A 12,551-nucleotide genomic window follows, 5' to 3' on the forward strand; every position below is an offset into this window, starting at 1 on the left:
GGTCTTTTATCAGAAGAACTTCATCTTGTGAAAGCAGTATTCTGTTCCGACATATTTGCGCAATTTGCTCAATAATAGAGATCATCTTGTTACGCAATCTCAGACAAACATAATTACTGATTACCACAGTAAAAATACTTGTTACTGTCGCATGTCGCTCTTACAATACGATCCGTGAAGATCCGGGGTAGAATAGGTCTTCCGCAACCCATGCTTGCCGTAAAAGGTGTCTATGCTTGTCGTAAGAGGCGACTAACGGGATCTGGTGGTCAGGCTCGCTGACTTGGTTGATGCATGTCATCGATCCCAATTGCGTGGATCGATGCTCATGATATTAATCACTGGATGGTCTGGTCCAGACTCGATTATTTACAGACCGCTGTCAAATAGCTGGAATATTGCTGAGTGCAGCGTTAAACATCAAACCAACCAATCAATCTTACAATAAGAGGCTGGGGATAACCGTTCAGTTCTTCGAGTTAAAAAATAATGAAGTTTGCAGTCAAGTATATTAAAGTTCTTAAGTGATCATGAGTTGATTGAAACTTTGTAGAAATTCGAAAATATTTGTCTTCGATTAACTCTTGGAACATGGATGTTGATTTTGTAAGACGGTCATTGATATTGGACTATCGATATGTGCAACAGTCCTCATATATTTTAGCACATAAAAGTAGGCTTGAAATGGCAAGGGTAAAAACCAGACTTTGATCAGGCTAGTGGACACGCTGACCTTGGAAAGAGGTGGTGGCATCATGCATGCACGGTTTCAGTGTCATAACATCATAGTAGATGTTATCTCACTTAACTCCATCATCCCTACTCGTCACAGAAAATAAGAGCTGGTCCCTATCAATTACCATATAGTCTGATTATTCGATTATAATATTCGTTCGCACAGACTGTTCTATAACGGCGCATTTGGCGGAGTGCTCGCACTTACCAAGGAACACATGAACAAAGTCAATGGCTTCTCTAATAGATACTTTGGCTGGGGTATGGAAGATGACGACATGTTGCAAAGGTAAGGTTGTGGTTTAATATGAATAGAAATGCTTCATTGCATTCATAGTGTTTGTCAAATCAGATATTACAAACTTATATGGTGTTTTAAAATAAAAAAATATCTTCCTTTAGCGCCTCCGTGCAATGTTGTTTTATAAGGTGGAATGCAAACAGATAATGACTTTGGTCGCTGAGGAAGTAAGAGTGAGTTCGAATCCCCATCGTTATATTATGAAAATATATCAGCAATACGTTGGGTATTTCTTGCTTGTTATATTATAACGTTCCTTTCACACTGACATGCAAACCGTATGAACTGTGCGGTGCAAACTTACAACATCCCCAAACACTTTACATAATGATTTCTTTTTTTCAGAGTTAGACACAGTGGATTAACAATTAGTAGACCACCAGCAGAAGTTGCTCGGTACAGAAATATATTACACAAACGAGACGAAACAAATCCAGTAAACAAGGATCGGTAAGTTGAAGGTGATGAGATAAATTATTAGAATTTTTTATCGACGATCTTACTAAAATATGAAAAAAAACATAATATTACAGCAAAAGGTTAATTCAGTATAAGGGTGTCCTCATATTTTAAATGACAAGAGCCACAATACCTGAAGTATATCATCATCCTTTACCAATCAGCAAGGTCCTTGAGATCAGAACACAACCTGAATGGTTGACAGTACATTTCGGCTGCTGCGCCTGGTCTGTGGAACATACACCCAGTTCGCCTTGAGAAATTCAAAAAAAATGTACAAACGTACGTTAATATAACTTTTCCATTGTAATTGCCTGTTTTATTCCCTTGACTGAGCAGTACTGGTTGGATATAAGGCGCTATGTTGATTGGTTCGGTAAGATAACTGGCGTTGGTTCGTGAGTATGTAGCAATCATATCAGTGGCGGAATTTTAGGCAATAGTAAACATGACAAGGGGAAACACTTTTCGTGCACCGACCTTTTACATGAACAACAGACCAAATTTCCTGTGTATGCTTGCGTAATTCTCATCCCACACTGAATTGGCTCCGCTACCAGTTTTTATCTCAACTGGGCCGAAGGGCAATTTGTCTGTTTTTGACGTTTTGGCTGATGGATTCAGCTGAAATGTGTCTGCATGTTTGTTGCTATAAGGGGGTGCAAGTTTGTTCAAGGCATCACTTTGGAATTTCAGTATCGCCGCCAGATACGCATCTTTGATTTTTTGTTTTTATCTATTCATAAATCTTCTTCTCCAAAACTTGAAAGGCCAGTGATTTGAAACTGATCTGTCAGAAATTGTTTGCTGAAAATCTTGAAGATTAAGGTCAAATGGGCAAATTCATTTATCATCCAAAACTGGCTCCCACAGGAGATATCGCTTGGGTGAGATCAAGCGGTATCTATACTGTAGATATCGCTGCAATGAAATTGCATCACAATGCTTTGCAGACCATTGTGACGTCATTGGTTACCATGACGTCACAATCAAATGACATCACTAATGGCTCTGCTACTAAAGCTGTTAGCAGTACTTTTTGCACTTAAGACACTGTTTATTACTTTCTACAAACTGAAAAAGTTGGAAGAATGATGTTGGATGATAAATAAAATCTCACCCTCGTGTCTTTTGATATCAAATATATCAACACTCGTTGATAAAAGTGGAAAAATTCCTCGGCAAGCCTCGGAGTTTTCCCACTTTTATCAACTCGTGTTGATATATTTGATATCAAAAGACACTCGGGTGAGATTCTCTATATCTCCAGCGAGAATGTCACGAGACTCCATTTCGAAGGATTCGTTCACAAATTTTCTGTGAGGAAGCAATTCACATATGCTCTCAACAAAAGTTGTGGATGCTCGGAAGTTAACTTAAAATTTCAAACATTGTAAGAGATAATAGCTGTATGATAATTACGAACTGGGAACACGACACAACCGGAAGTGAAGTATTACAGTAGATTTTATGACCACTAATGATCTTGGAAGGACGATAGAGGTAAGATGATCCCGTTAGTCGCCTCTTACGACAGGCATAGTCGCCTTTTATGGCAAGCATGGGTTGCTGAAGACCTATTCAACCCCAGATCTTCACGGGTCAGTTGCGTTTGAATCCCACGTTGGATGAACTATGATAATAAGTTTGTCTGTACAGTTTGAGACCCGTGAAGATCCCGGGGTAGAATAGGTCTTCAGCAACCCATGCTTGCCGTAAAAGGCGACTATGCTTGCCGACTAACGGGATCGTGTGGTCAGGCTCGCTGACTTGGTTGATGCATGTCATCGATCCCAATGCGTGGATCGAGGCTCATTATGTCAATCACTGGATTGTCTGCTCAATACTCGATTATTTACAGACCGCCGTCATATAGCTGGAATATTGCTGAGTGCGGCGTTAAACAACAAACAAACTCAACTCTGCATAAAGTGTTGCTGCATCTTAGTCAACTTGAAAAGCTATCTACTATCTGTCTTTTTTCGATCAGACATAGTAAGAATGGTAAAAAAGAACTACTTGAGATATGGAAATACTTGTAACAAACAAACCTATGGAATATATTGAAACGAAACCTCATGGACCTGTATGACAGAATAAGTATGAAAATTGGATTGATTTCATACAACATATTTAAGGACTTTGTAATTGGGTTTTTGTGTCCTGTCTTTCATTATCGAGTCTTGTCAAACTGTTTCTTTTGAATAAGATAATTTATTATCTTTATGTCATGTACATGTGCTCTATACTTTGTGTTTTGGTAAATCATGAGAAAAGTAAAGACCACGCATAAACTCATTGTTTGCCTCACTCATGTGTGACTTTTCAAACAATTCAGCGTGGTAGTGAAATAGACTCAACAAAGAGCAACTGAATAATTTAGGTTGATGAACTTGATGCATCTAATTATGTGTTTGATAATAAATCACCCTCTATGTCGATGAAGGAGCGTGGGTGGCCCAGTTGTCTACGGCGCTGTTAAAAGCGGCGTTAAACCCAACTCACTCACTCACTCACTATGTCGATGACACATTCCCATAGCTAACCGGCCACTATTTCCTGACTTGTTGTTGCGATGGGGCTATGAATATTTCATGGGTTTTTTATTTTCAGATTTAAAATTATAAGACAGGTTGCCAAAGGCAGGAAAACCGATGGACTAAATTCACTTAGCTATGAATTACTGAAAAAGGAGTACAGAAAACTGTACACCTGGATCTATGTGAAGATAAATAGAAGGTGAGGACACTATGTATTTTTTTCAAGTTCGATATGTGAAATGTGGTAAAAGCAAGTTCCACCATCTGTTGCAAAATTACAAATGATAATGATGATTTGTTTTCTTTCCCAAACAGATCTGATTTTCCTGAGAACACATGAATCGACGGGTAATGATGAATGGACCTGACCAACATTCACTTTTCCTCAAACATGTTTTCACTTTGTTTCACCCATCCATTTATACAAGAAATATACACCCTCTAGGATGGGTTCAGTGATATAATGCGACAACAATATAACAGCTGACTTCAAGAGGCGATATCCTAAAACAAGTAACTGTGCAGAAATGGCGAACTCGGTCGATATTCATTATATATACCAACGGGAAAATGTGACTTAGAATACAGTTCAATAAAAAATCAATTTATTCTGAAATTAAACAATGCAGCTTTCAATACATGTTCATGAATACATCTCTTCTTTTATGTGGTGATTCACAATTTACACGTGCATGTTAACGCACGGCGCACAATTTGGATGTTTTCGTGTTTATTGGGAGCAATATGTGAAAAGAACTGTAAATAACGCTTACACAATGCCAAGGCTTGGTGAAAATCAAAGTCTATGCGCCGTTGGTATTCAGCAAACAGGAATGGCGCAAAACGAAGTTTCCAGACATTATAATGTTCTTCGAGGCACAATATCATCTCTTTGGAGACGTAATCTACAGCAGAGCAACATTCATGACTTACCATGGGCAGGCCGTACCAGTGTGACGTTAGGTAAACAAGACAACCATATTTGGTTGGTACATCTACGGAATCGATACCAAACTGCCACATTTACAGCAGACCAATGAATGGCATAATCGTATGCAACCGCTTGCAGGAGCACAACATCCGGCCCCTATGTCCACGTCACCCTCTAGCACCATAGCTTGGTGAAGACAGCCTCTGAGGTTCAGACAAAAGACTGGGACAGTCATCTGCTCACAGATGAGTCCAAGTTTCATCTGGACATCTCTGATTGTCGTGCAAGGGTGTACAGGCGTCCAGATAAACGTTTTACCGACGTATGCGTTACTCAACGTCGTCTGTTTGGGGAGTAAGTGAAGTGGTATTTGGTGACATCACAACTCATGGGAGAACACGACTCATCATTGCTAATGACGATTTGAATGGAATATGCTTCTAGGATAATGTTCTACCCTTTGTGCAAAAGCAGCGACGAAATGTGTTGTGGGGCAACAGTAACATTGCTATTCTGCCATGGCCAAACGTTTTTAATAAAGATATGCAAATATTTGTGTAATTATGTATACACTTGGGCAACTAGTGGGATGGATGGGTCGGGATTGGTAGGGGAGCACGTCTCCTGTCTTGTTTAATCTGAACTGTTGGGCCGCGCATTGTGCGCTTGGATGTATGTTATGTTGCATTTGTATCCGGCCTGAGGCGTATAAATAAACTTTTTCTTGACTTGACTTGACTTGAGAAGCAGCTTAACGTCAAATATCATGAAAAGATCACTAAAATGTGTGGTTTTATTTTCTCAAAATGTATTTATTATTTTATCATCATTATTATTTTAGTCACTGACACATTCTGAGGCACTGTTACATTCATTTGTTCAGGATAAAAAAAACATATACGACATTCAGTAACTGTCAACAATTCCTTCCTATAAGTTCTTTGTGCTTTCCAACAATTACTGCTTTCTGTGTTCCACACGCGATGAATCGAAAGAATTTCGACCACGTCCACACTCGAACTGTTTTAGTTGCTTAGCTATCGCGTGTATTTTCTACCAGTTTGCACTTTGGTGTTTCGATTCATGAACTGAAAATAATAGTCAATCCTGAAATATATAACGGGTTTTTATATATCAATGCCGACAGCAGCTCATGTTAAGTACAAAGTTGCACAATATCATTTCGAGTGATTAAGTGAGTTTAGCTTTCAGCAATATCCCAGCCATATCACGCCGGGGGACACAAGAAATGGGCTTCACACATTGTACCCATGTGGGTAATAGAACCCGGGTCTTCGGTATAACGACGAACGCTTTGACCACTAGGCTACCCCCACTGCCCCATATCATTTCGAATGGCAAGTTATCTCCATTGTAAGCAAAACGTGTTCGCATTACGCCGTCTATTTTAAAGGTGCGCCGAACATGAAGACATGTATCTTTATTGGTAAAAATAATAATTTCTGACTACGTTTTATGTAACCTTCTTGGCCAATCACCAGGTCGAATGGTCTGAGTCGACTTCCAAATGCTCTGTATAAATTGTTGTTTGTGCAACAGAGATCACTCCTCTGTCCATGGCGTTTAAATCTGTAAACGAAAAGGACGTAATCGTAATCAACAGCTCGTCAAACAATGTTTTTAATTAGCTATATCTGCAGTGGACATACACATGTAGTTCTCATTCTTTCAGTTTGACACATGCAGCACTATTCCAGCTTAATTATGACACGGCCTACACATATAAGTCAGGACCATTCAAACCAGTGGTCAATATTATGAGCAACGTTCCACGACAGACTAAGATGATACACAATCAAACAAATCACAGAGCCTGATATGCGCCCGGTTTCGTTTAGTCGCCTAATAGGCACCCGGAGAAGTATAGGTTACTGGGAACGAATTTTAATATGGAATTAAAAGGCATGGACATGAACAACTACGTAATGTTGGAAAGAAAAATAAACACATCCTCACCTTATAGTTGCCATCAACCTGTACATAGACCCAAGTGTACAGTTTTTTATACTCCCTTTGCAAAACATTATAACTGAGTGAATTTAGTCCATCGTTTGTCATGACTTTTTCTGCCTGGTTAAAAAGTTTAAATCTGAAAAAGATCAAGTGTAAGATACATGTACTTTATATATGTGTCTTATGACGGAGTTAGTGAGTGAGTTTGATCTGTTAGCAATATTCCAGTAATATAACGCAGGCAGCTCAACTGCTCCAGCACAAGCATCATTTTGATTGTCGCATTTTCATGAAATAATCCTGGGAACACAGAATACAATAGCACGTTTATTCCACTTCCAGTTACAGTCAGCAGACCAACTGATAATAATAATCATGCATCCACGATGAGCTCAGCCGTTTGGACCACACCTTTCCTCTTGCACCCATCCCCCAAAACTCCCCCCGTCATACAATTACATCACAATACAATAATATATATATACACTGAACATACACAATACAGAATTGAAATACAAACGAAGCTCGCGCCTCAAGAGAACTGGAAGAAGTAAATAGCATGCGACACGTATAACATGTAGACTACTTGAAAATATACCGTAATATATAACAGAATATGCTCTGTTAAAAATACTAATTGCAAATCTGAGCTCAAAACTTAATTATTTAGTTACAATATACCAATATTTAATATATTACGGTGATTCGTTCGATGAAGGGGTAAGCATATACTCCGAAACGTTGTGTTTCTCATTATAAAGAAGTTGACATCCATAAATTCTCTTCCTTATGTGTATCACTTCTAAATGCCTGATACCAATAATTGTTTACTGGTTCCGTGTCACATCATTCCTGGGGCGGTCGGGTAGCCTAGTGGTTAAAGCGTTCGCTCGTCACGCCGAAGACCCGGATTCGATTCCCAACATGGGTACAATGTGTGAAGCCCATTTCTGGTGTCCCCCGCCGTGATGTTGCTGGAATATTGCTAAAAACGGCGTAAAACCATACTCACTCACTCACTCACCACATTCCTGGGATCAATTAGTATGTAAATGGATACGATACATGAGAAACGTTATACAGTTGAGTAGTAACTGATTCGCGTTTATTCGTAGTTAGTTTAAGATTTGGATGAAATAACTTTTTATTTAACACCACAAGCAGCAATAGTCCAGCTTTTTTGACGGCGACCTATAAATAAACTAATCCAAGTGGACCTAGCAATCCAGGGATTTATATGAAGAGCAACGATCAACGTCGTTGTGGTACATAGTTGGCTGGAGACTCGTTCCAACCAGGATTCCACTCAGCTTTACATACATAATTTCCCATTCTGTTAAAGTGTAAACATCCCAAGTGAGCCCTTCCGTTACAACCTACCGAGATTTGTTCAGTGGATTTTTTGCGTCTCTTCTGTGTTTTATCATCCTGTATCGAGCAACGGTTGCTGCGGGGCGAGACATTACCAAACCACTTTTTTTAATTCTGGAAAAAGAAATCAAGTGAACGACATAATGAGAACACTGCAAGAATCTTATTGGCGATTCCTAAGTCTCCATATCAGTGTTAACTTTATTCCGATCATCGATGCTGTATGCAATCCCTGCATGATGATTTGATGCGGAAATATGCGGCAACCCAATGTAGACTGTCAATAAATCATCTGTTTCAGTATTGAGGCCTCAGTCCCAGGTGCAATCAATACAATGAAGGTATTTTGAACACGAGTGCAACAGCAAATGTTTACAATTGTGAAGATCGGAGATTGACTGCATCTTTAATGTAATTTACGAAATGTTTTAGATTGATAACATCGGAGAATTGCAGCAGTGTTATAAAACTATCCCTTGGATTAGCATAAGTATGGTCATTGAAAAATGGGAAATATTTAGAACGAATATTAACATATGCGGAACATATCAATACAAAATGAATTTTCTTTTCAAGTACATGTAAGTTCCAAAATGGACAAAACCAATGTGTCTTATCGGTGCCCGTTCTCCACCCTATATTATGCACAATTTCAAGTTCACTAATGGCCGTCTACAAGAGTGGCTTAACTTCGGTTAACCTGAAGTTGTCAGATGACCTTATCTCTCTGGCCTCTTTCAAAGTTAATGGTAGATTTTGGATATCCATTTTTATACATAAAACCTATACGTACATCGCCTGCAAGTTAACAAGTTAACTTTCATATAATGTATATTGTAAGCATGCACAAAACCTAGTTTGACAGTCACGTTAAATGAAACACCCATGCAATGTGCGCCTTAGTATATTTCTATGATGATAGGGACTTATTCAACTTCATAACGCTCACAAGAGCCAACAGGAACACATGTGATTATGATAAGGTTTCATCTGTCTGATTCAAAACGTTGTCCAAGAGAAAAGAACAACGCACACAACGTCCACCATCAAACTCTAATTCTAGCTGCAGCTACTCTTTGCGTTTACAGGAAGTATTGTCTTTGATGGAACGTTTTTAACAAGAAACCAAGTGTCTAAAAGAATATGGTTCCTCCGGGTATATCTGTGAGTTACTATTTTTCACTCTTGTTAAAGGAGTGCATCAGAGATGTCTTTGGGAACTAGAAATAATCAAATATATATATGTATATTTGACAGGCAAGCACAGCGCATGAATGTTTAGTGCCTTGATATCTGCATAAAGGAGTCAAGATTATCCACGCTATAACCCGACAACCTAGACACTGCAACTCAGTATCACCAGCCAAGTCAGCTCTTACCCCAAACAGGGTATATTGGGGACCCAATCTGTCTACGATTTCGCGTATGACTGAAAAAGGTCATTTTTGGCATGGACGTGATATTTTAAAAAATGTACAACGAGGGAATCCAAATGAGATTAGTATGCCTAGTATCCATGCACATCTATGGGAATCTAACTAAACATTGGTGTTGAAATTATACCACAATCTTACCTTTTCAACATGTCATCATCTTCCTTGCCCCAGCCAAAGTATCTATTAGGGAAGCCATTGACTTTGTTCATGTGTTCTTTGGTTAGAGCAGTCACCCCTCCAAATGCGTTTTCATAATTAAGTCTGTGTGAACGAATATTGTAATTAAGTACATACTAGTTTTATAGTACATCTTGACAATTCAAATGTGCTCAGATGTTTCGTTATAAGTGTATGATATATGTTCGAGGTAGTGCTTTGCAAGATGAGTGTATGATATATGTTCGAGGTAGTGCTTTGCAAGATGAGTGTATGATATATGTTCGAGGTAGTGCTTTGCAAGATAAGTGTATGATATATGTTCGAGGTAGTGCTTTGCAAGATAAGTGTACGTTTGTTTCATTGCAGGATAGCCTCGCACTCAGCAATATTCTGGCTGTTTCGAATCTGGACAAAGCAGTCTGTTACTGTTCAAGACATGTATGTCTACGTATAAGCAATTAATACGACAAAATCCTTTCTATACTCAATAGAAAAGTTTGGCCATCGATTCCAGATCGGATTCCCCAGCAACGTAGGTTTGTCATCCTACTGATGAGTTATAATAGCAATACCAAACACGGGTTTACCTTGAATACTGCTGCGTGCAGTGTTCAGAAACAAAGAATCATACAAAATACCATGTTTAAAAATACATTTTCATTGCATCCTGGTAAGTAATAAATCCACCAGCAGGTAAGGACGAATTGGACTCCTATCTGAATGTATAGTGAAAAGCGTTAACTTTGCAAGGAGAATAACAGCATGCAGTTGCAGTCTGATACCATTCGGATCGAGAAATACATGCCTACGACATCCTGAAACCAGTTCAAGTACCATGCTTCATGCTAACATAAAGGGGAACCTAAATGCATTTCCGGTCAAATGACAAAACTTGCAGCCTGAGGAAACCCGTGAACAAAACCTTGAAAGTCAAAGTCCTCTCGCTATTCGTGTACATTAGGGTTTTTAAACTAGAATGCCATATGCCTCTCTGCTTCATGAGCAAGAAGTTGTATGCAACTTCAATTCATGATTGGGACAAAAACAAACATCTCATTGACGCTTTAAACTGAACATAGTATCACATTTCTCTGACTAGCTTCATAAGAAAGTTGTATTCAGTTCTTTAATTTCTTTCAAAGGCGACGTCCCATGCCCCGAGCAGTGTTATATATGCATTACGGGTTTAATGGCATACTTGATTATTTCTAGTTGGTTACATGGGCGCACCAACACATTTTATACCACCATTAGCGATTGGTTCAGATCACATAGAGGCGTAACTTCTTTCAAATTACCATTCCAGCGACCTTGACCTTGACTTTCACCCACCTTACCACTTCAACCCAAATATGATATCTTTCAAATTTCATGACAATCACGTGGCCTCCCAACCACTCAAAAAGCAATAAAATACTTACTTATAATGAAACTTGTCAATGGAAACTGACAAATGAAGTGGATTCTCAGGACATGTATACAGGTTTTTGTCGTTCTCTGGAATGAGATCCACATCGTGGAAGATAAAGCACTGAAAATCATAGTCCTTCAGTGCTTCTTTGTATCCAATGTTCATTAACATGGCTCTGTTGAAAATGGTTGGTAAAGCCTGTAATGTCCAAAATGTTCCAATATCATCATTCTAAATGTTATTTCTTCGAAACCACCAGATGTCACTTTATATTATGATAAGATGTCTTTAATTCTCAAGTTACAAATACAATGAGCCCAAGGTCATCCAAACAAAATTCCCGGATTATTCATTCGATTCCTGGTTACAGAGCCTCTGAGTGTGGTATCACTCCAATGTGATGTCATTGTATGTCACAGAAACGGTGTGGATAAGTTCCTCATACCAGCAAACGCTAAATAGGCCAAACTGGGCTTGGTATATATATTAAGGTCAATGAAAGAGATCCAGATTTTCATGGTAAACTGATGTTTTTTCAAAGTCTCTACCCGTTCACCGACAATAACAACCACGTGTTTTTCAAACAAATAATGTCGGTCTACTTGATTCGAGAAAACGTACTGGCATATATTTTGAAATGCATACCTTTTTGGGGGTATTTGGAAATATTCTTTCCATCAAGGTTACATCATCGGCCTAAAGGTTCCATATACCTTTTCGGTATCTACAGTGAAAAACAGATACACATGTGCAATGTTTGAAATACACGTTTCACCTGTTCCACAACGTAGAAGCCGTAATCTAGTTGCTGTCGTTGCAACATGGGATGAAGGTTGTTGAGGAGAACCTTGAGATGGGACTCTCGGTCGCGATAGGGAACAATGATGGCCACTCGGTGACGGGACTTACAACCAACAGGGTTGAAACGACCACCGGGTTTTAGTTCTGTGTAGCGCCTTTCAAGTTCCTCAAACGGCAAAGCCTCCATCCGTGCAGTAATATTCCCTACTGAAACAACATGAACATGATACCAGTCCTGATCGAAAACAGGGACAAGAAACATTGATAACATACATTAAATATATATTAATTACACGTTGTAACTATATTTACATGAACTGACTCGAGGTTAGGGCGTCATGTGCATTGTATGACAGACAAAGATCAACACAATGATTAAATGATTAATCCAGTTATTTCATAAATAAAACTTAATATATAGAAAATATTACTT

General features: G+C 38.8%; 2 protein-coding genes across 2 annotated transcripts in view; one reads left to right on the plus strand and one right to left on the minus strand.

Moving 5' to 3' along the window:
• Positions 1-5,125, plus strand: part of LOC124113020 (beta-1,4-N-acetylgalactosaminyltransferase bre-4-like) — a 28,610-nt gene extending 23,485 nt beyond the window's left edge. Inside the window, exons 5-8 of the mRNA XM_046473261.2 lie at positions 902-1,024; positions 1,382-1,486; positions 4,109-4,234; positions 4,351-5,125. Coding sequence (XP_046329217.2) covers positions 902-1,024; positions 1,382-1,486; positions 4,109-4,234; positions 4,351-4,375 — 379 coding nt within the window. The 3' untranslated portion in view covers positions 4,376-5,125. The remainder of the gene's footprint in view (positions 1-901; positions 1,025-1,381; positions 1,487-4,108; positions 4,235-4,350) is intronic.
• Positions 5,126-5,806: 681 nt separating this feature from the next.
• LOC124113013 (beta-1,4-N-acetylgalactosaminyltransferase bre-4-like) lies at positions 5,807-12,305 on the minus strand. Its single transcript, XM_046473249.2, has 6 exons — positions 12,093-12,305; positions 11,328-11,515; positions 9,886-10,008; positions 8,321-8,425; positions 6,944-7,076; positions 5,807-6,556 (listed from the first exon to the last, which is right to left on the minus strand). The coding sequence occupies exons 1-6, from the start codon at positions 12,303-12,305 to the stop codon at positions 6,551-6,553; spliced, it is 768 nt and encodes a 255-aa protein (XP_046329205.2). The 3' UTR covers positions 5,807-6,550.
• Between the last annotated feature and the right edge of the window lie 246 nt (positions 12,306-12,551).

Source organism: Haliotis rufescens, unplaced genomic scaffold, assembly GCF_023055435.1.
Source record: "Haliotis rufescens isolate VD_foot unplaced genomic scaffold, xgHalRufe1.0.p SCAF_5, whole genome shotgun sequence".
Taxonomy (NCBI): domain Eukaryota; kingdom Metazoa; phylum Mollusca; class Gastropoda; order Lepetellida; family Haliotidae; genus Haliotis; species Haliotis rufescens.